This window comes from Hyaena hyaena, unplaced genomic scaffold, assembly GCF_003009895.1.
Source record: "Hyaena hyaena isolate Hyena2069 unplaced genomic scaffold, ASM300989v1 scaffold_123, whole genome shotgun sequence".
NCBI classification, from domain to species: domain Eukaryota; kingdom Metazoa; phylum Chordata; class Mammalia; order Carnivora; family Hyaenidae; genus Hyaena; species Hyaena hyaena.
The window spans coordinates 1238499-1258756 of NW_024080756.1; the positions used below are offsets into that span (position 1 = coordinate 1238499).

The 20258-nt window shown below is 36.9% G+C and overlaps 1 protein-coding gene across 3 annotated transcripts in view; it reads right to left on the reverse strand.

Moving 5' to 3' along the window:
* The window catches only part of PDSS2 (decaprenyl diphosphate synthase subunit 2), a 260475-nt gene that overhangs the window by 89808 nt on the left and 150409 nt on the right, over positions 1 to 20258 (reverse strand). For all 3 annotated transcript variants that reach the window (XM_039237439.1, XM_039237440.1, XM_039237438.1), the window contains one exon: positions 11688 to 11886. In XM_039237439.1, the coding sequence (XP_039093370.1) occupies positions 11688 to 11886 (199 nt within the window). The remainder of the gene's footprint in view (positions 1 to 11687; positions 11887 to 20258) is intronic.

The following is a 20258-nucleotide window of genomic DNA, read 5'->3' on the forward strand; positions in this document are numbered from 1 at the left end:
AAGGGGTTGGGGATTGTCTGAGATGAAACTAATTTGTGAACAATAAGAGACAAAGAAAGAGGTACTGAGGACATAGTTATGGGACAAAGAAAGGATGGAGGAAATGACGTGGGGTCGGGTAGCTGAGGATGCAAAGGAAGGAATAAAAGGTTCATGTACCCAGTATTTTATTAGCTCCTAACTCAGGAAGTTCCTTGAGCAAAATCATTAGAAAAGCAAAAGGAAATGATTAACTCAAGCTAAGAAGTAGATTTTTTTTTTTTTCTCCCTCTGGCTTTGTAGAGATGGCAATTTATATCAGTGAAAATGAAGAGGAAAAAAAAGCTGGCTTGACTAATTTTATTTCTGGAAAGTAGAAAAAGGGATTTACAAAATTGAGGTGGTTAAGTATACTATAAAAATGCCCTAGGGGCACCTGGGTAGCTCAGTCTGTTGAGTGTCCAACTTCGACTCAGGTCATTATCTCAGAGTCTGTGAGTTTGAGCCCCATGTTGGGCTCTGTGCTGACAGCTCAGATCCAAGCTCTTTCTCTCTCTCTCAAAAATAAATAAACATATAAAAAAATTTGCCCTAGCCAATATATTTCTACCTCTCGTGGCCAACCACAGTATGGGGTTCAACTCTACCCATTTTAGAGAATATATTTTTGTAGAAAACAGACTTTTTAAATGGGCTTATTTGAAAGCTAGGCCTATGGAAGAAATTCCCTTCTTGGTCATCACCTTTCTGGTTGACACTCAGAGGACTGTCCAGTTTTTGCATAATGACATTTGACCTTCTTATGGCAAAAAGACACTTCATTCCATTGTTTTATGGCACCAAAAGGACAAAGTTCAAGGTTTCAATGAGACAATAAATTTTAAAAGAACATAATATTTGGCTTCTTGTTTCTAAGTACACTTCTCAAATACTAATCATTTATCACTTTTGCTTTAAAGATCCAGGAAGTGGCTCATAAAATGGATACAGTGTCTGTTTAATAGGTAGCTTTGTTAGCAAATGATAAAAAACTGCAAAAATTTGGGGATTTTGAAATTGTAATTTTATGGTAACATTTTGCCTTCTTTATTCAATTGATAGGGAGATAGCTACCTTTACTGTTACAATATATGACACCCCACTTACCTTCTGCACATACTCACTCTAGACATCAAAATCTATACTTGAGAAGGGTTATATGTAGAAAAGAACATTAATCTTGGGTGTCAGACTAAAGAGGCTAAAAGATAATAATTTCCACAAGTAAAATAGTGCTGACAAGACTATAAACACACAAGGTCACAATAATGTCTATTTTAAATGAATATGATAGAGAAAATCTCAGATTTCATATGATATAGCATGTTTCTAGGTTTCTCTTCTTTTCTCTTTTTCGGTAGGCTCTACACTCAACATGGGGCTTGAACTCATGACCACAAGAACAAGAGTCACATGCTCCACTTGACTGAGCCAGCCAAGGGAGCCTAGGTTTCACTTCTTAACATGAATTTGAAAGTAGGATTAATATAACTGATAATACAAACATGAAATAACCATTAGTACTCTCTTTATTAAAATATATAGATGGTATAAAAGGAGGAGATTTATATGCATAAATTGAGCATATTTATACAAACAAAATTCTTCCTTGTAAACAACATATTTATGCCTTTAGGAAAACAGAGTTAACATAAGGAAATACATCAGCTATGTAAAGAGTACATCTGTGCCCCTAGTTATTTAGAAATATAAATCACTAATGCTTAATAGAACAGTCCCCAGGAGTGACATCATGACAATGTTCTTGGGTACTCAGAGAAGACCCAAGCCAACGCACAATTTCCCACCTGATGTCGAGTGATGGGTCCATTAAATGAAAATGACTATAAAGAGAAAAAAATAGCACTGTCAATTCAATTTTTTATTATTTTTATTTTATTTTTTATAATTTTATTTATTTTGAGAGAGAATGCATATGACCTGGGGAAGGACAGAGAGCGGGGGGTGCGGGGAGAGACAGAATCCCAAGCAGGCTCTACACTGTCAACACAGAACCCAACACAGGGCTCAAACTCATGCACAGTAAAATTATGACCTGAGCTGAAACCAAGACTGAGCCATCAGGTGCCCCCGAATTCAACTGTTTAAATACTAGGTTATCACTACACATGCAAAATAAACAACTTAAAGAAAAAAGATGGCGGGGAGCCTGGGTGGCTCAGTTGGTTAAGCGGCCGACTTCAGCTCAGGTCATGATCTTGTGGTTCGTGAGTTCGAGCCCCACGTAGGGTGCTGTGCTGACAGCACAGAGCCTGGAGCTTGCTTCAGATTATGTCCCTCTCTCTCTCTGCCCCTCTCCCACTCATGCTCTGTCTCGTCTCTCAAAAAGAAATGTTAAAAAAATTTTAAAAAAGAAAAAAATGGCAAGTAGTAATCCAAACAACTTTATTTGTACTGTAGCTTAATCCTAAAATACAGATCCAGTCTACAAAATAAACAGGGACAAAGAAAGGCCTCTAATAGCCAGATTTCTAAACTATAGTGCTTCTCCATTTCATGTTTCCCCCCCCCAATTATTCAGCATGTCTCATTGATAGTTTGATCTCAGATACTAAAATTTTAGATTCTGGTATGACCCCATCATTTCAGGATCCGGTGATGTTCTACATGAACACAATATAAAGCAACTTATTTCAATGGAGTCAGGGAATTTATGGCTTAAAAAGAGGCAGTCTAAGGTCTCTAAGTTCTAGGGTCCGTGTACAGTGAAGCACCAAAACAAAAAGTTGACCTCAGGTTCCATAATTGAAAATGAATTAAAACTCATACATGAATTTTAAAACTCACTCTTGAATTCAAAATTCTGTTAATTCACACTTATGTGACTAGAGCCAGAACAGTAAAAAGACAATTACCAGAGGATTAATATACCAATTTCTATACTTAGAGATATTTAAAAATCTAAATGTTACCTAAGGCAATTACCTTGAAGACCCCTAATATCTTCAGGGAAAAGCCAAAGGGAGAATAATTGACTTTGCTAATTTTACCCTTGGCAATTATAAAACAGCTCTGAATTTCTGATGACTGCAGAACCCTTCATCTTAATGGTCTGCCCCAGGAGAAGTACAGAGATAAACACATAACACAGAAATTCAGACAAGAATTCAGTAGCACAAGAAAATGGAACATTGGGAGAATGAATAAGTCATAAAAAATTAAAGTTGCTACAAATATGCTAACTTTAATTACCAAGTTAAATACACACCCTCTAAAAAAAAGCTGTCACTGAGAAAAAAGTGACATACTATAAACAGAAATTCTGTATTAAGTTCTGTCTGCTCCCTCACTGCTGTGGTCTCTATTTCACTGCTATTGCTGACAAATTTTTCTTTGCCTTTTTAAAATTAAAGTGTAAGTGACAAACAATACCCTGTTAGTTTTAGGTGTATATCACAGCAATTTCATATTTTTAACACTGCTAAATGATCCCTACAGTAAGTCTAGTTATATTCCATCACCATACAAAGTTACTACAATGTTATTGACTATGTTCTTTATGCTGTACATTACATCCTCATCACTTATTTATAACTGGAAGTTTGTACCTCTTAATCCCATTCACCTATTTCACCCATCCCAACTCCTCCCCCTCTGGCAACCAATAGTTTGTTTCCTGTATCTATGAGTTCTGTTCTGTTTGTTCATTAGTTTTGTTTTTTAGATTCCACATATAAGTGAGATTATATGACATTTCTCTTTCTGTGTATGACTTATTTCACTTAGCATAATACCCTCTAGGTCCATTCATGTTGTCACAGATGGCAAGATTTCATTCTTTTTTATGGTTGAGTAATATTCATACACACACACCTCATATATAGCATATATTATATATATTCATTTTCTTTATCCATTCATCTATTGGCAATTTTTCTTTCTTGTAAGAAAAAAATTAAAACATCATTAAGGAGAAATCTAACTTTACTAAGACATTCACCATATGTATAGAACTTTAAAAAACTTAATACTGTCCCAAAGAAATATTTATTACTACCTCCTCCTCCATACCAAAAATTCTTATTAATAGTATTATCCTTCATCTATTTAAGTTTCTGGGAACACATTTAATAAAATTAGTCTTCTTCTGAGATATAACTTTACTTTCCTTAAAAAAATAAACTGCCAGGGTGCCTGGGTGGCTGTCAGTTAAGCATCTGACTTTGGCTCAGGTCATGATCTCATGGTTCCTGAGTTTGAGCCCCATGTTGGGCTCTGTGCTGACTCAGAGCCTCCAGCCTCTTTCAGATTCTTTGTCTCTTTGTCTCTCTGTCACCCCTTTCTCCGCCTCCACTTATGCTTTCTCTCAGAAAATAAACATCAGAAAATAAACATTTAAAAAAATTAAAGAAATCAACTGTGATTCATTCATTCGTTCATTCATTCATAGCGCACAAGAGTATGAACAGGGAGGAGGGGCAGAAGGAAAGAGAGAGAATCTCAAGCAGGCCTGAGATGTGGGCTCCATGCCATGACCCTGGGATCATGACCTGAGCCGAAATCAAGAGTGGGATGCTCAACTGACTGAGCCACCCAGGTGCCCCTAAACTGCCAAATCTTTAAATAAAAGGAATTGATTCTGACTATGGAAAATTTGCTTTATCAAAGAGAATTCTTCTTTTTTCTCTTATAGTATATTGTCAAGTTGGTTTCCATATAACACCCATTGCTCATCCCCACAAGTGCCCTCCTCCATGCCCAGCACCCCCCTGTCCCCTCCCCCCCACCCCATCAGCCCTCAGTTTGTTCTCAGTATTCAAGAGTCTCTCATGGTTTGCCTCCCTCCCTCTCCCCAACTATATTCCCCCCTTCCCTTCCTCCATGGTCCTCTGTTAAGTTTCTTATCAAAGAGAATTCTTGACTTTCAAGAACTTTAGTTACCCCTTATAATCAATTTAAACTATTGTTCATATGGTTTGGAAAGTTTCTGTTATGATTAAAAGAGAGCTTACTAGCTCTAGAATGGTAGAAGGTCAATTATAGACCCCAGGACAAGGTTCAAGATCTTTCACAAGAACTGATCCAGTGAAGCATCTTTGGAAATTGACTTTTGTACAAAGAGCCTTCAAATTTTGAAGAACAAGGTGCAAAAGGATCCTTTTTTTTTTTTTTTATGAACAGAATGGTTGCATAGAATAAAGGCTTCAATCCAACACACAACTATCAAATTAAAAACAAAACAATATACCATGGGCCCAAAACGGAAAAAAATAATTGCTCACCAGACAAAAGTCAATAAAATGAAAATCTAGAAGTACAAACCTGTGCAGAGACCATGAAGGTACAGGATTCACTGAAGAGGAAGGAAATACCCAATCATTCTTATTTCAAGGAGAAACTTCAAGCTTAACTGTTGCTTGGATATCCTAAGTTTTTGTTTTGTATCTTTTCTTTCTTTCTTTTTTTTTTTTTGAATCAAATACTGCCACTGAAATCCAGTGCCTAATGGAGCAGATGGTAGAGGTCTTAGACTCTGGAACATTTATAGTGATGCTTCTGAATGCAAAACACTAAGGGTGTATTTCACAAACCATGAATCTCAATTGATTTTGATGGGAGTAAAGCCTCCATTTTCCCTGAACTTGAACCACACTGAAAGAAAGCATGTGTGAATGATACAAGATAGTTAAGAAAAAGAAACACATTAAATATCATTCCCATAGAGTGAGTGGTTAAAGCAAGTGAATACTTGCTTGTGTCATTACAGTATAATTATATTTGTGCTAAATACCACCATCTTAACCTTATATAAGATTTCATCAGAATAGCTTAGAGTAAAACAAATGACTGGAGAAAACAAAAATTTGTCTGAAGGCAGTAAGTCTTGTTTTAAGATAGGGGCCAGGCTGAGAGTTAATTACAAAAATGTGGATCAAGTTACTACATCCAGAATATCTCTTCTTCTTAGGTATGTGGGTCTAATCCATGAGTGGTCAGTCAGCGTATGACTAGAGCTTGTCATGTGTAGTGCAAGGCTTCTCTTTCTCTATCTCTCTGCCCTTGCTTACTTGCTCCTTCTCTCTCAAAAAAAAACAACAAAACATTACAAAGAAAATATGGCATTTAAAAATAAAACTGCCAGCAATATTCTTCACAGTTGCAGTTTATGACTAATTTAAAATTATTGATATTTTCATTTGATTTTACTAGTAGACCATCATATTTTTAATTGAGAAAATGCTCATTCTATCAGTTGAGTTACCTGTAAGCTCCAAGCAAATTTCCAAAATAGAAGAGAAACTCAATTCTAATTTTTAAAGAAAATATTTTAAATGTTTATTTAAAAAAGATAGAGACACACAGAGACTGTGAATGGGCCAGAGGTAGAGAGAGAAGGAAACACAAAATCTGAAGCAGGCTTCAGGTTTTGAGCCATCAGCACAGAGCTCCCTTGGGGCTCAAACTTGCAAAATGCAAGATCATGACCTGAGCTGAAGTCAGATGCTTAACTGACTGAGCCACCCAGGTGCCCCCTAATTTTTTTTTTAGGTGAGCTTCATCTCCAGCACAGAGCCCAACATAGGGCTTGAACTCATGACCCTGAGATCAAGACCTGAGCGGAGATCAAGAGTTGGACGCTTACCCAACTGAGCCAGCCACCAGGTACCCCTCAATTCTAATTTTTTAAATATTGTAAACTGTAACTATTCCAGCCCAAATATTTTCAGGGTACTGTCTTTTTGCTTCCTTCAGAGTACCTTTCTTTGACAGATACTTTTATAAGACAAAGCTTGTCAAATAAATTGTCTCTATGATTCTTCTGAATGCTTTGCTAAAATTAGATGCTGCAAAATCTAGGCCTTCTCAATTTCATTTCATTCATGTGTGTGTATAATTTATTCAAAATAGGTGCACTACCAAAAGATGCTTCCTGCAAGGTGAGATACTGCAAATCACAATTACATAATTTAAAATTTTAATCTTGGGTAGCATTTGGATTCCTACTCTTTATTTTGTTGTGTTCCTTTCTTGCTTTTGCAAAGGAAAATTCCAGTGGAATTTTCATTAACTGTGAGTCATTGATTGTTTTCATTATAATTCCCTAAAAGTTTCAGTTTGTGTTCTATTTCTTGAGCCCTTGATTTCAGATTTCCAATTGATTCTGAACAAGATGTCACCAAAATTTATAATAAAGTTCAATACCGTTGGGGTATATTTTGAAAATCTGATTAACAACAGACAACAAAGACAGAAGATACATACTCTGGAGTTGAACTATATTTTGTACTCAACACCAAAATCTTGTAGTTCAAATACTTGAACATAAAAACACTTGTGCCATCTACTGCAATTAATGGAATGTGGACACTTGTTTGGAGACAGGTATGAGTTATGGGTATGCCACAACAAGTTAGAAGTATTCCACAGTTATTTCAATGTAGTAAGAACCTTGTCTTTACCACAACACTGTGTGTGCCTCACCAAAATGTGTACTTGTATTCTTATTATAAACTAATAATTTTATCTTCCACGTTGTACTTCAAGCTGAATTTCCAATCTGACTGATACTGGCTTAATCTCTGGAAGAATATACTTCCGAAAGCTTTATCCTGATTCCATGAATGGATGAATAAAACATTTTCTGAATTACCTGATACAGTCAACTAAAACTGGAATTACTTAACTGTTTGCAAAGTTTTCTTTGGCCAATAGAACCAAGAAATATAAAACTATCACTTCCCTTATTCCTATGTGCACATAAAAACTTGTAGTCGAAGGGTGCCTGGGTGGTTCAGTCATCAGTTAAGCGTCTGACTCATGATTTCAGCACAGGTCATGATCTCACAGTTCATGACTTCAAGCCCCACTGTGGGCTCTGTGTTGATAGTGTGGAGCCTGCTTGTGATATTCTCTCTCACCCTCCCCTGCTTGCTCTTTCAAAAAACAAAAACAAAAACAAAACCTCATAGTTGAAAATGAGTGAAATTAATTTAGAAAAATAGGCATCTGTCTAAATAAAAGTTAGGTTTCACAGTGTGGTATGTGTATATACATTCTGAGGTTGCATGTGTTAACTCATCTTCAGAAAGTCTTTTTTTTTTTTTTTAAGTTTTTAATGTTTTATTTATTTGTTTTTATTTTATTATTTAATTAATTTTTTAACTTTACATCCAAGTTAGTTAGCATATAGGGCAACAGTGGTTTTAAGAGTAGATTCCTTAATCCCCCTTACCCATTTAGTCCATCCCACCTCCCATAACCCTTCCAATAACCCTCTGTTTGTTCTCCATATTTAAGAATCTCTTATGTTTTGTCCCCCTCCCTGTTTTTGTATTATTTTTGCTTCCCTTCCCTTCCCTTATGTTCATCTGTTTTGTATCGTAAAGTCCTCATAAGAGTGAAATCATATAGTTGTCTTTCTCTAATTTCGCTTCGCAAAATACCTTCTAGTTCCATCCACATAGTTGCAAATGGCAAGATTTCATTCTTTTTGATTGCTGAGTAATACTCCATTGTGTATATATACCACATCTTCTTTATCCATTCATCCATTGATGGACATTTGGGCTCTTTCCCTACTTTGGCTATTGTTGATAGTGCTGCTATAAACATTGGGGTGCATGTGCCTCTTTGAAACAGCACACATGTATCCCTTGGATATATATCTAATAGTGCAATTGCTGGGTGGTGGGGTAGTTCTATTTTAAACTTTTTCAGGAAGCTCCATACTGTTTACCAGAGTGGCTGCAACAGTTTGCATTCCTACCAGCAGTGAAAAAGAGATCCTCTTTCTCCACATCCTCGCCAACATCTGTTGTTTCCTGAGTTGTTAATGTTAGCCATTCTGACAGGTATGAGGTAATATCTCATTGTGGTTTTGATTTGTATTTCCCTGATGATGAGTGATGTTGAGCATTTTTTTCATGTATCTGTTGGCCATGTGGATGTTTTCTTTGGAGAAGTGTCTATTCATATCTTCTGCCCATTTCTTCACTGGATTATTTGTTTTTTGAGGGTTCAGTTTGATAAGTTCTTTATACATTTTGGATACTAACCCTTTATCTTATATGTTGTTTGCAAATATCTTCTCCCATTCTGCTGGTTGTCTCTTAGTTTTGCTGACTATTTCCTTTGCCATGCAGAAGCTTTTTATTTTGATGAGGTCCCAATAGTTCATTTTTGCTTTTGTTTCCTTTACCTCTGGAGAGGTGTTGAGTAAGAAGTTGCTGTGGCCAAGGTCAAAGAAGTTTTTGCCTGCTTTTTCCTTGAGGATTTTGATGGTGTCCTGTCTTACATTTAGGGTTTCATCTACTTCAAGTTTATTTTTGTGTATGGTTTAAGAAAGTGGTCCAGATTCATTTTTTTCTGCATGTCGCTGTCCAGATTTCCCAGCACCACTTGCTGAAGAGACTGTCTTTATTCCACTGGATATTCTTTCCTGCTTTGTCAAAGATCAGTTGGCCATACATTTGTGGGTCCATTTCTGGGTTCTCTATCCTGTTCCATTGTTCTGAGTGTCTGTTTTTGTGCCAGTATCATACTGTTTTGATGATTACAGCTTTGTAATAGAGCTAAAAGTCTGTTCAGGAAGTCTTCAAATAACTGCTGACTTTGGAAATAGGACCTGATACTTTTTTAGCAGATTTGATGCTTCTTGTTTTCATGTGGCTAGTAATACCAGAATGACTTCCATAGTGGATAATAAATGCCAATATTTTATGAGAATTACACATTCTTTATCAACTATCTCAGTACTTTAAAAAATGAAATATATAGTTTTTAGCTTATTGTTGTCAGAAGAGTTTATCGCAAAAACAAAGCATTGCCAAACAATAAAACAGTTACAGGTTAACATTGCACAAGCAAGCGTGCTCAGTCTACTCTCTACCGCTTCCCCTGTTCAGCCTTGATTTCCCATACACACTTCACAGACACCAAACTATCACTTTACTATGTTTCCCACTGAGCTTTTGGACTGGTACCTGATGACTCTGTGACTCTTAAAGGCCATGCATGGGCCACAGTGCAATTGGGTGATACATCAAGTGGCCAGCTGGGGCAGCAGTGTCAAATACTTCTACACATGACACAGGGAGAAGTTAACTGTTAACCTATACATTGAGTACACTTTGTTGTACCACCAATTGCCTTGCGTTCTATCCTTGATTGGGAGGTGTCTGAAAAGTTACTGCTGGTTGTCCTCCAGATTTAGTATCACCTTAACATGAGAACAGTCTCCACTGTACACGGGTCTCACATACTATTAGCTTACATGAGACAAAAACTGAGGCGGAGGTTGGAAGCATAATGTAGACACCTATGAAACCCATTCTGGCTCATTCTAATGTAATTATTAATTGTCCTCTGTTTACAAAAAAAAAAAACAAAAAAAAACCCAGGACAAATGTTAAGTAAGATGGGATTCTGGGACAGGAGACATAACTGAGACTATCCTTAGCAAACCAGGATGTACCCTCACTTGATCTTCAGGAGACGGAGATCTGGCCTCTGTCCTTCCTCCTCCTCCCTTCCTACCGACTGAAGTGAGAACATGATGACAGCTATTTGGGGCCATAAATAAAGTGGTAAGATAGGGATGGCAGAGGAGTAATAAAAAGCCTAGGTTCTTGACTTTGTAAACTCAATCCTGGACTGCCTAGTCCTGGATGTTTTTATAGGAGAAAGGGTGATTCTGTCTTGAATTAGCTAAACCTAATTCAAACTCATATGTAAGGAATAACTCTCAAATCCTTCTAGAAAGCAGATTGGCAATATGCTAAAAATGTTTAAGCCCTTTGAACCACTTTTAGGTTTTATCTTGACAAAATAATCTGGAATGAGGAAAACTGATTTGTAAAGATGTTTACTGCAGACCTATTTATGACAGTAAAAAATTAGAAGCAACTTAAACTCCAAAAATGAGAAATTTGTTAAATAAATGATTACTACATAGGTGTGCCTGGGTGGCTCAGTCGGTTAAGTGCCAGATTTAAGCTCAGATCATGATCTCATGGTTCATGAGTTCAGGCCTTGCATTGGGCTCTGTGCTGACAGCTCACAGACTAGAGCCTGCTTTGGATTCTCTGTCTTTCTCCCTCTCTGCCCGTTCCCATTCATGCTCTTCTCTCTCATAAATAAATAAATAAATAAATAACCAACCAACCAACCAAATATTACACAACCATTAACAAGTTTGTGAAAAATGTTAATAACATGGTAAAGTGCCTACATCATTATATGAAGTAGGAAAAAATAGGCAGGATTAAAAAATCTTATGTACATTAGTTCTCACCTATGTTACAAAAAAATCCACATATATAAAGGTAGGAGTAAGCAAACAAACAAAAAGCCTGAAAGGAAATACATCACAATATTAACTAAGAGTGATTATCTCTGGATAGTGAGATAATAGGTAATATTTGTTCATAAATCTTCATTATGTTAAATATTTAACCATATTGAATAATTAACAAATAATTAATTATAACCAGGAAAAAATTAAGAAATTAATTTCAAAACTCTTTCATAGCATTTATGTTTTACTTGGTGTGGCCACTGCCACCATCAGCATCACAATTTTATGGAGCATCCACAGGTGGAGGGCTGAGGCAGCAGGGCACACAGGCCTCCACAGTTCTAGCAGTCAACCAAGAGCCACCGAAAAGTCACCACCCAGACAGACATAAGCAAACCCTGCCCGGTATTACCTTGGTGTTCCGTAGCAGAGCTAGTCCATTGCAGGCATTTGCTAGAAGAAAGTCTCCACTCAGGATAGCTATTTTATTTCCAAATTGCATGTCTTTCAGTGGTCCATCAGAAGACTGCAATTCACTTAAATTTACTATCCCACGATGTACGAGGAGAGCAGTGTGGATAAGTTCTGTGATCTCTGCCAAACTTCTTTGACTAAAATGTGAAGGTAAGACTTGTCTGAGTGTCAAGAATACCATCATGTCAGTAATGTCAGACTTCAGTTTTTAACAATAAAAGATTTCAATGGCTAGTCTCTTTATTTTTTTTAATTAAAAAAAAATTTTTTTTTAATGTTTTATTTATTTCTAGGAGAGAGAGAGAGAGACAGTGTGAGCAGGGGAGGGTCAGAGAGAGAGGGAGTCACAGACTGAAACAAGCTCCAGGCTCTGAGCTGGCAGTCAGCACAGGGCCCAACGCGGGGCTCGAACCCACAAACCACGAGATCATCACCTAAGCGAAAGTCGGATGCTTAACCGACTAAGCCACCCAGGCGCCCCTATTTTTTTAAATTTTAATTAAATAAATTTTTATGTTTATTTTTGAGAGAGAAAGAGCATGAGCAGAAAAGGGGCAGAGAGAGGGAAGGAGACAGAATCTGAAGCAGCCTCCAGGCTCTGAGGTGTCAGCACAGAGCCTGACATGGGGCTCGAACTGGTGAATTGTGAGATCATGACTTGAGCTGAAGTCGGATGATTAACCAACTGAATCACCCAGGCGCCACCCCCCCTTTTTTTTTTAGATTATTCCTTTTTAATGAAGTTTTTATTTTTATTTTTTAAATTTTTAAAAGGGTATGATCTTTACTTTTTACTTTTTATTTATTTTTTAAAATTTATTGTCAAGTTAGCTAACATAGAGTATAAATGGCATGCTGTTGGTTTTGGGAGTAAATTCCTGTGTTTCATCGCTTACACAAAACACCCAGTGCTCATCCCAACAAGTGCCCTCTTCACTGCCCATTTTCCCCTCTCCCCCATCAACCCGCAGTTTGTTCTCTATATTTAAGAGTCCTAATGAAGTTTTTAATAGAGGCCTCTCTACTGAGCACTTTGGCATCTATACTCAGATTTTTTTTTTTAATGTTTATTTATATTAGACAGAGAGACAGAACGTGAGCAGGGGAGGGTCAGAGAGAGGGAGACACAGAATCCAAAGCAGGCTCTGGGCTTTGAGCAGTCAGCACAGAGCCCGATGCAGGGCTTGAACTCAGGAACTGTGAGATCATGATCTGAGCTGAAGTCGGATACTTAACCGACTAGGCCACTTAGGCACCCCTATAAGCAGATCTTGACATGTTCCTCACCCTCCCTCCCATGAATAACCAGGATTCCTCAAAGAGAAGCTAGGCAGTGAAGGCCACCCTCCACAGATTCATTTAAATAATCTGTTCTCAGCTTTCCTTTCCCAACTCTGTAATTTTAGGATATCTAAAATTCTTTACTAGTATCTAATGAAAGTCCAATTTAAGGGAGAACATAACTTGTGTCAGGCATTAAGCCAAGTACTTCCACACATTATCTTTTTTAACCCTAATGCAAAGCTATGGGATTTACAGAGATGAATAAAATGTGGTCTCTTCCTTCAAAGACTTTACATTTCAGAATACAAACCAAGATATATAGCTACAGTAGTAAATAAAATTCAGAGAAGACTCTGGAGGAGCCTATAGTACAGTACTGCATCAGATGGGATTTGAAGAAATGTTTCTTTTTTTATGCTTTTCTATAGTTTGTACATTTTCTATGACAAAAGCATTATTTTAAAATCATAAAAAATAATTACTCAAATATTTAAATTTCATAATCATCCTATGATAGGTATTACTAACTCCTTTTTATAGGTGAGAAAATTGCAGCACACTGTTAAATGATTTTCCCAAAGGCACACAGTAAGGTAGAGCTGGGAATCTGTCAGCATCTGTTACAAATGACTTCATGTGAATCACACCTCTTGGCTTCCATGTTCCTGTGTTGTCCCATCCATACTCACTCTGGGCTTAGCCATATTATCTCACTGGCCAAAAAGACTTTAGCAAATGTGACATAAGCAAAGCTTGAAAAATGCTTCTGTATTAAGATTCGTCCAAAACAGTCACATGAGTGACCCTAGGTACAAGAACCATCCAGTCAATCCACAGAATGTAAGAAATAAAATGACTATTTCAAGTTAGTAAATTACAGGTAGTTTGCCATGCAGCAATGGATATCTGATACAGAAACTAGAATATCTGTGATGGCGTGCTGTTCACCAAAAGCCTAAAATATGTGTCAGTGGCTTTGCGTCTGAATGGTGGGTTCTAGACATGAAAGCTAAAGAGACAACAAATTCTTAGTGGAAGCTAGAAAGGCAGTGAAGAAATTGTTACTGGAGATTGAGAAGTGACATATTATGTTAGAAGGCAGTGAAACAATTGGCAAAACTATTGCCTATGGTAACTTGAAAAATACAAAAAATATATAATAAAATTATGTACCTGGATAAGAAGATTACCAGGCAGAATGATGAAATGTCATCTGTATTATTTCAGCTGCACATGACAAGGTACAAGAGAGATGAGCTAAAAGAAGAATTGTTAGTTTGGAAGCACAGTTTAGAGGACCTATAAAGGAGAAAAGACTTGATAGGTTGAAAAGGAAACATTCACATTTCCAGTCTTTCTAGGAAAGACTGTCAAAGAAAGACATGGTATTAGGAAAAATATCAAATCCAAACTATAGCTATAAGGCCTTTTCTAAAGACCTAACAAATTTAGGAGATGCCTAACAGACCCCTCTGGCTAGACAAAAGGTCTCTAAGAATTTTAAGGGTACTGTCCCACAGAAGCCTTATACTCAACCTGAAGTAGAGATGTCTACCTCAAAAAAGAACCATGGCTATGTCTTTTAGGGCATGGAATGAATGTTAATGACATTCATAGAAATCCCAAAAAGCTTTTAAGCGAGTTGTATGAGCTTAAACTCAAGTGACAGTTGACAGTTAAAAGGAAAAAAGGAAAAAGAAAAAAAAAAAAGGAGCTTCTGAATCAACTTTTCCATGGACAAGCAATCAGGCAGAGACAGCTGCTCAGATACAAGTATGAGTCATCTTTTTTTTTAAAATATTTATTTATTTGAGAGAGTGTGTGTGAGAGCACGAGTGCACTAGTGGGAGAGGGGCAGAAAGAGTGAGTGAGAATCCCAAGCAGTCTCCATGTTGTCAGTCCAGAGCCTGATGCAGGGCTCAAGCTCACAAACCGTGAGATCATGACCTGAGCTGAAATCAAGAATTAGACACTTAAAGGACTGGACCACCTAGGCGCCCCATCTTCTCTATTTTTTAATTGAAGTATACCTGACACATAGTGTTACATTAGTTTCAGGTGTATAACATAGTAATTTGACAAGTCTATATGTTATGCTATGTTTATTACAAGTGTAGCTATCTCTGAATCATTTCTTTTTGAAAATTTTCAGGGAAAAGAGTTCAGAGGGCAAAGATTCTGGAGGACAGTGGATTAGGGAATCTCTCCCAGATAACAGTCTGGGTCCTAGTCAAGAAATGTTCTTTACTTCTAGAATAGGAGGTCCTGATAATAGATACCCACATGGATTTCAGAATTATTATGGGCAAATGATTGCTATGTGCTTCCCGTTTCTCCTTCTTTTTAATGGAAGTGACTACTATGGTTATCTTGTTCCTGACTCACCATTCCAAACTGGGTGTGTGGCGGTAGTAGGCGTAGGTAACCTATCCTTTTAGTTCCTTGGACTAAGAGGAGCTGCACCCCTGGAGCCACAGCCACATCTGGACCTAACATAACTTCTGAGATTATGAGATTATAGACCTTGACCTTGATGCCATGACATACCTGAGACTTTGGGGATTGGGGAGGTGGTAAGTATATTTTGCATAAGAATGCAATGTGGATTGTGGGGACCTGAAGGTAGACTGTGGCAGATGGTTATACCAATGGCCATCAATGAATCATACCTCCCGATATCCATGTCATGTATCCTCCTTGATTAACTCTGAGATGATTATATGACTTGTTTGGCCAATGGAATACCAGCAACTTCAGGACAAACCAAAGGTTTGTAAGTGTTTTGCACTGGGGCTTATGCTCTTGGTATGCTGTCCCAAGACTATATGTGAAGAAACCTAGTCCAGCCTCCTTAAGAATGAAAGACAACATGAAGAGAGGCCCACCTTTCCTAACCATGTTCACCCTCTAGCTGACCTACAAGGTAAATGCAGCCACATAAATAAACCCAGAAGTAACCAAGAGACGATCAGTTCAGCCAACGTATAGAACTATGGGAAATAAAATGGCTACTGTTTTAAGCCACCAAGTTTGGGGCAGTTTGTTATGCAACAACATACAACTGATAGAGACTTCAAAGTCCAACCTGTTTCCACTATACAAGGCTTCTTCCTAGATACACCAGTTGAAAGATTCTTACTTGACATGTCTCTGGAAGCAAAGGAAAGAAAAGAAAAAATGATCTACTGAGACCTCATCGAGATAAAAAATTTCTGCATAGCAAAGGAAATAATCAGCAAAACTAAAAGGCAACCGACAGAGTGAGAGAAGATATTTGCAAATGACATATTGGATAAAGGATTAGTATCCAAAATGTATAAAGAGCTTACCAAACTCAACACCCAAAAAACAAATAATCCAGTGAAGAAATGGGCAGAAGTTAGGAATAGACACTTTTCCAAAGAAGACATACAGGGGCGCCTGGGTTGCTCAGTTGGTTAAGCATCCAACTTTGACTCAAGTCACGATCTTGCAGTTTGTGGGTTCGAGCCCCGCGTTGGGCTCTGTGCTCTCAGCTTAGAGCCTGGAGCCTGCTTCAGATTCTGTGTTTCCTTCTCCCTCTGCTCCTCCCCCAGTCATGCTCTCTGTCTCTCAAAAATAAATAAACGTTAAAAAAAATTCAAAGAAGACATCCAGATGGCTAACAGATACATGAAAAGATGCTCAACAATGCTCATCATCAGGAAAATACAAATCAAAACACAATGACATACCACCTCACACCTGTCAGAATGGCTAACGTTAACAACTCCGGCAACAACAGATGTTGGCAAGGATGTGGAGAAAGGGGAACTCTACTGCACTGCAGGTGGGAATGCAAACTGGTGCAGTTACTCTGGAAAACAATATAAAGATTCCTCAAAAAAAGAAAAATAGAACTACCCTACAACCCAGCAATTGCACTACCAGGTATTTATCCAAAGGATTAAAAAAATGCTGATTCGAAGGGGCATATGCACCCCAGTGTTTATAGTAGCATTATCAATGATGGCCAAATTATGGAAAGAGCCCAAATGTCCATGAATTGATGAATGGATTAAAATGTGATGTGTGTGTGTGCATGCGTGTGTGTGTGTGTGTGTGTGTGTGTGTGTGTGTAAGGGACTATTACCTGGCAATGAAAAATAATGAAATCTTGCCATTCTCAACAATGTGGATAAAACTGGAGGGTATTATGCTAAGTGAAATAAGTCAGTCAGAGAAAGACAGATATATGATTTTACTCATATGTGGAATTTGAGAAGCTGAACAGATGAACATAGGGGAAGGGAATGAAAAAAAGATAAAAACAGAGAGGGAGGCAAACCATAAGAGACTCTTAAATACAGAGAACAAACTGAGGGTCGATGAGGGTGGGGATGGAATGAGGAGGATGGGTTAACTGGGCGACAGGCATCAAGGAGGGTACTTTTTAGGATTTGCTCTGGGTGTCATATGTAAGAGATGAATCACTGGGTTCTACTCCTGATGTCAGGACTACATTGTATGTTAACTTGAGAATAAAAATAAATAAATAAATAGGCTATTTCATTCATATTTGATAAAACTGAGAAAATAAATATAAGAAAATAAAGTATAAGAAAAAGTATATAAAGATGTAAAAAACAATTTTCTCTGAATAAGGTAAATTTGTGCTGGGCCTTGAGTAATAGGTATGATTTCTCCAGCTGGGGAGAAAGGGCAGAGACAAGACAGGGATTAGGAACCCTAGAAAAAGGAAGAAAACATGACCAGAAGGTGAGGAGGTCAGTTTGGCCAGAGTATAGGTTCTTTATGGATAAGTGAGAAACAGGAATTGGGAGCTAGGAATTAGGTTAAAGGGTTTGTGCTTTGTTACACAAACAGCGCTTTTGAGAAGGAGGGAGCATACATTTTTTTAAAACGATTTACGAAAAATATTCTGAAAGTGATACTTAGAAGAATCTGAAAAAGTAGATAATGAAAGTACAGAGATGGGTGGTGGGAAAGAAGCCATTACAAAGATCCAAGAGAGATGTAACAAAAGGCTTGAACTAAAGGTCAAATTTAAGCATCTGACTTAGGACAACCTTAAGATATGGAAACAAATAGAAAATAATCACACAATAAAGAGTACTAGTTTAACAGCTATGATACAATAATTACATAAAGACACAATTATATAAAATAAAGGAGCCAAACAACTTGGCATCTACAAAAAAAAATCACATTCTTAATTTCCTTTATTAGAACAAAGTAAAAGAATATGTAAAAATGACCCAGTGGACATACTGCACTTGATTACAAATTGGGGAGTAGGAGAAGATGAACCAGTGAGGTAAGCAGCTTCTAAAGAAAGAATAAAATCGTGGTTTCAGTGAAAACCTCACCACATCCCAAAGAAAATCACCAGTGATGGATGCTTAGAGGACTACTGAGAAGTTAAAAGAAAACATTTAAAAACAAACATTTAAAATTATCCTTTTAAAAAGGAACTGAAAGGAATAAAAACATATTTTTATCCTGTTGTCTAGTTTATAATACCAATTACTATAAAAATCCATATTGTCATGTTTCAAAAAAATCAGAAAAAGGGATTGTGGGTAAGTATATAACTCAGGAAGGGTTAAGCACTGGGCAGCTGTCTCATTCAGTTAGCTTATGAAAGAACATAATAAGTATGCATGAAAGAACTTGTAGGTGTTCTGAATTACTCTGAGGACGAAACTAAGTGATTGTGAGCTTTTAATAAAGACATCTCTAATCATAATGCAGCATTCATTAAACAAATAGCAATCTTTAAATGCCACATGGTGAGAATCAACAAAAACAACTGTAACAGTAGAAGTGAAAAGCCATAATCTGTACAGTAACCACAATTTACAAAGAACTTTCATTTATATTATCTACTTGTGATTCTAATTACAGCAGGTCTGGGGAGGTCAAATACTTGATCAAGAACATTCAGTTTGTAAAGGACAAAGCTGGAACTCAGAGCCATCTTGTCATAATGACTAGTGATAATTTAAAATGTTTATATACATAATGAATAGTAAATGAGGAGGGAAAACAGGTCAAAGTTAGCAACATGGGTATATACCCACCAAAAGGTGTCCAATTTTCATCCCTAGTTCTAAGCACTATGGAAGAAAATTTTCTAGGAGAGAGTATTTTATAAATAGATTTGATTCTTTTTGTTCATAATAACTGGGAAAAGTAATCAAGTTGTGTTCAAATCATTTGATCAGAACCATATATCAAGTGATTTAGCCCAGTCAGGAATCTAGATAATGGTTTTACTTTCATCGATGTCACACAGTTCAGGGGCAAATCCCTTAAACTCTTAGGACCTAGGTCTTCTCGTCACTCAAAGAGAAACAATTCCTTCCCGTTCCCAAATCCTAAAATTCAGGGATTGAAAGAAAATAATTACCTAGACTGGCAGTTAACAGTTACAAAGAGACAAAAATATTGCTATTATTAACACTACTTTTCTACAAAAAATAGAAATGAAACGATCTGTCATCTTTTAAATCTGTCCTGCAATTCCACTATCTGGTACTGTGCTCTCAATTTCTGAGATTTTATCATCGGATAAACAACTCCAGATCACATTATGCAAGAGTATAATTTAGTGTACAGCAGAGAAGTGATAGTATGAACGAATTTGGGAAATTTTTCTTCTCATTATCTTCTTCCTGTTTTAGCCACCCAAAGCAATCTAGTAAACTTTCAACATACTGGATTTTAAAAATTATCTTAAATAAAAGTCTTCATGCCATTTTATGTATGTATATTTTAGTACTCTTGGGTATTTTTCATGCTAAATCTTGATTGGAAAAGAGTCACAAATGAACACCACTTATGTTAAATTATCAGAGTCGGGAAGTAATTACCACATTGAATGAAACTGAGGATTAATCAATGTTTCTACAAAAATTTTCACCAAATCACTTTCTTTCAGTTATATTAAACAACTCCATCTGTTTTGGTCCATTTTTTCCTCAACATTTCTCCAAATTTTTTAGCATCCTAGTTTTAGACGTAAGGATGGCAGACATTGCTAGTTACCTTTCCATTCTTATGCTCCTCACTACCAATATATCTTTGATTATATATAAAGTGACAATGTACTCACTTAAAAATACCTCTTCAAGATGTCCTGAGGCTAGTAGTGATCATGCAGCACCATCTGGCCAAAGAATGTAAGTAGAAACCTACTAGATAGAATTTCTTAGAAATCTCCTGAGTTCCTGATGTTGGGGGA